The sequence below is a fragment of the Canis lupus genome, chromosome 31 (assembly GCF_003254725.2).
Source record: "Canis lupus dingo isolate Sandy chromosome 31, ASM325472v2, whole genome shotgun sequence".
Classification (NCBI taxonomy): Eukaryota; Metazoa; Chordata; class Mammalia; order Carnivora; family Canidae; genus Canis; species Canis lupus.
In genome coordinates, this window is record NC_064273.1 from 38,177,432 (window position 1) to 38,179,545 (window position 2,114).

At 60.6% G+C, this 2,114-nt stretch overlaps 1 protein-coding gene across 1 annotated transcript; it reads left to right on the top strand.

The window, feature by feature from the left end:
* Nucleotides 1-368: 368 nt before the first annotated feature.
* LOC112669218 (keratin-associated protein 10-6-like) lies at nucleotides 369-1,884 on the top strand. Its single transcript, XM_049104599.1, has one exon. The coding sequence runs from the start codon at nucleotides 415-417 to the stop codon at nucleotides 1,465-1,467; it is 1,053 nt and encodes a 350-aa protein (XP_048960556.1). The 5' UTR covers nucleotides 369-414; the 3' UTR covers nucleotides 1,468-1,884.
* The last annotated feature ends 230 nt before the right edge of the window (nucleotides 1,885-2,114 follow it).

The following is a 2,114-nucleotide window of genomic DNA, read 5'->3' on the forward strand; positions in this document are numbered from 1 at the left end:
TCCACCGGTGTGTACGAGATCCACCCGGGTGTCAACAAAGGGCACTTAGGATTCCAAGGGATGGATTTCTTATGCAGCAACCTGGCCCCAGGACATGCTTTTTGCAGACTCACACCTTTACTAGCTCAACGTCTGTGCTGCACCAAAGGAACCAGAGGATGTGTTAACAGATCCCAAAATATACTAGGAGTTTTATAGCTAAGCAACACCTCATAGGACCAAACATAAAGCCGGCACTAATGAGAGTCCCGGGCTCCAAACACCAACAAGGAAGGCAGGCATGCGGGGCCGGCTGCTGGACAGCACGCACCAGGAGGGGTATAAAAGCCGCCGGCCCAGCACCTCGCACACTCACACGCACACCCGCACCCACACACTCACCTGCACCCACACCCCTGCCCCAGCACCCACACCATGGCCGCCTCCACCCTGTCCGTCTGCTCCAGCGACCTGAGCTACGGCGGCCGCGTCTGCCTGCCCGGCTCCGGCGACTCCTGCCCCGACCCCTCCTGGCAGGTGGACGACTGTCCCGAGAGCTACTGCGAGCCCCCTTGCTGTGCCCCGGCCTCCTGCCTGACCCTCCTCTGCACCCCTGCGAGCTGCGGGTCCAGCCCCTGCCCACCAGCCTGCCCCGGCTCCTGCCAGCCCTCGTGCGGCAGCTGCTCCCCCTGCCAGGAGGGCTGCGGTGTGTCTGTCTGCTGCAAGCCCGTGTGCTGCACCCCTGTCTGCTGCAAGCCCGTCTGCTGTGAGGTATCCCCTTGCTCAGCCTCCCCCTGCTGCCAGCAGTCTAGCTGCCAGTCCTCCTGCTGCAGCTCCTCCCCCTGCCAGGAAGACAGCTGTGTGTCTCTCTGCTGCAAGCCCGTGTGCTGCACCCCCGTCTGCTGCAAGCCCGTGTGCTGCACCCCTGTCTGCTGCAAGCCCGTGTGCTGTAAGGCCTCCCCCTGCTGCCAGCAGTCTAGCTGCCAGCCCTCCTGCTGCAGCTCCTCCCCCTGCCAGGAAGACAGCTGTGTGTCTGTCTGCTGCAAGCCCGTCTGCTGCACCCCTGTCTGCTGCACCCCTGTCTGCTGCAAGCCTGTCTGCTGCCAGGCCTCCCCTTGCTCAGCCTCCCCCTGCTGCCAGCAGTCTAGCTGCCAGCCTTCTTGCTGCAGCTCCTCCCCCTGTCAGGAAGACAGCTGTGTGTCTGTCTGCTGCAAGCCTGTGTGCTGCACCCCTGTCTGCTGCAAGCTCATCTGCTGCAAGCCTGTCTGCTGCCAGGCCTCCTCCTGCTGCCAGCCCAGCCCCTGCAGACCCTCCTCCTGCGTGTCCCTCCTCTGCCGCCCCGTGTGCAGGCCCGCCTGCTGCGCCACCCCCTCCCCCTGTCAGCCCAGCTGCTGCCGCCAGGCCTCCAGCGTGTCCCTGCTGTGCCGCCCCGTGTGCTCCCGCCAGGCCTGCTGCGGCCCCTCCTCGGCCCAGAAGTCCTGCTGCTAAGTGATCTTCATAAGAGCATCCAAAGCTCGAGAGCCCACCTGCACACCCTGGATTCTTTACTAAGCACCAAGTCAAGTATCCAGTCCTCTTTCCTGGGCTCCTGCAGTGGACACTGGTCACCTGTTTCCCATGGTGCATTTGTCCCACTGACTTTCTTCAGGTACTAACTTTCCCCAAGTCAATATGCCCTGCCTCCTCCACCTGGATTGGCAGTGACTTCAGCAAGGCCAGCTGGGCTCCCCCAAGCCTTTGAACCTCGTGGAGCGAAAGAAGACAAGATAAAGTATCTTTTCCAGAGCTGGTTTCTCACTATTGCCCCTGGACCCGGTATGGCCCTGGCTCCTCCACTGATTCCTGAGCTTATTTCTTCACCAACCCTCATTCTGTAGCTGTCAGTCCCTCCAATAAATTCCTTTTAGATCAAGTTGAGCAGAATTCATTTCTGGGGTTTCCAACAAAGATCCCCACCTAACACCCCCCACGTAAGGATGGTCCGGGTTGTGCCCTAGGACCACCATGTCCTGTCTTTAGTAGTGTCCAGGAAGTGCCTCTGGCTACATGTATGTCCAGGATGTGGACACATTTTCAAGGACATAAAGGCTAAATAGTCTGATGGCAGTGCCTACCCTGGGGAAGAGCCACCCATC